At 62.2% G+C, this 1,072-nt stretch overlaps 1 protein-coding gene across 1 annotated transcript in view; it reads left to right on the plus strand.

Annotated features, from left to right (window-relative positions):
* Positions 1-1,072, plus strand: part of MSL1 (male-specific lethal 1 homolog (Drosophila)) — a gene marked incomplete at its 3' end in the record, with an annotated part of 2,756 nt that overhangs the window by 830 nt on the left and 854 nt on the right. The window contains 2 exon segments of the mRNA XM_009082564.1: positions 205-636; positions 997-1,017. Coding sequence (XP_009080812.1) covers positions 205-636; positions 997-1,017 — 453 coding nt within the window.

The following is a 1,072-nucleotide window of genomic DNA, read 5'->3' on the forward strand; positions in this document are numbered from 1 at the left end:
GCATTCCCCCAGCTGGAAGAGCTGCTGTGGAAGGCTGAGTGGGGAGTGGGGTGTCTCAAAATGCTGAGGAAACTTCTCTGGAAACCTCCCTCTATCTAGCCCTGGTGCAGCAGCTCTGGTTTGGGGGTGCCTGTAGCCCCCCGCAGTGGCCGCAGTGCAGGGTGAGGATCCACGCTCCTGGCTCAGCTCCCGTCCCTCCCGCAGGAAGCCGACGTTCGGGAGCACTGAGAGGAAGACGCCCGTTAAAAAACTGGTGTCCGAGTTCTCCAAAGTGAAGAGTAAAACTCCAAAGCACTCCCCGGGGAAGGAGGAGTCGGGCGGCTCCTTGGCTGAAACTGTTTGCAAACGAGAACTGCGGAGCCAAGAGACTCCGGAAAAGCCGCGGTCGCTGCTGGAGACGCCTCTCCGTGCCTCGGCCCCCCCGAAGGGCCCTGGAGCCCACCCCAAGGAGAAGGGCTTGGGCAGCGAGGCCGACGACCTGCCCTATCTCTCCACCACCGAAATGTACTTGTGCCGCTGGCACCAGCCGCCCCCGTCACCGCTGCCGCTGCGGGAGCCTTCCCCGAAAAAGGAGGAGACTGTAGCAAGTAAGGATGGAGAGGAGGATGGAGAAGCTGCTGTGGTGTGCTGGGCTGAGCTGGATGGGGGTCAGGGCTCAGCACCCTCGTCCTGAATCCAGCAAAGGGCTCCTCCCCTTCCCAAAGGAGTCCCTGTGGTGCTGGAAGAGGTGCTGCACTGCTGGCTCCTTCCACAGCTCTCCCAAATCCCATCTCCAGCTCACCCTGCTCCGGGCAGGGCTCCTGTCCTGCTCCCCTGGTGTCTGTTGGAGCCAAGGGTGAAGCAACTTCCCGTGGGTGGTTGGGAAATGTGTCCGTGGCTCGTGGCACTGACGCAGCACTGGTGTCACCTGCTGTCCCCAAATCTGGTGCCTGTCTCTTTGGACCCAGTGTGGTGGGTGCTGGGGATGGGAGCTGGGCTGTGCACAGGAGAGCTCAGCATATCCCTGAAGTGGCTCAGGTTTGCTCGGCTCGGGGGTGGCAATGAGCTCTGCCTCCCCCCAGATCCCCCAGCA

Source organism: Acanthisitta chloris, unplaced genomic scaffold, assembly GCF_000695815.1.
Source record: "Acanthisitta chloris isolate BGI_N310 unplaced genomic scaffold, ASM69581v1 scaffold19539, whole genome shotgun sequence".
Taxonomy (NCBI): domain Eukaryota; kingdom Metazoa; phylum Chordata; class Aves; order Passeriformes; family Acanthisittidae; genus Acanthisitta; species Acanthisitta chloris.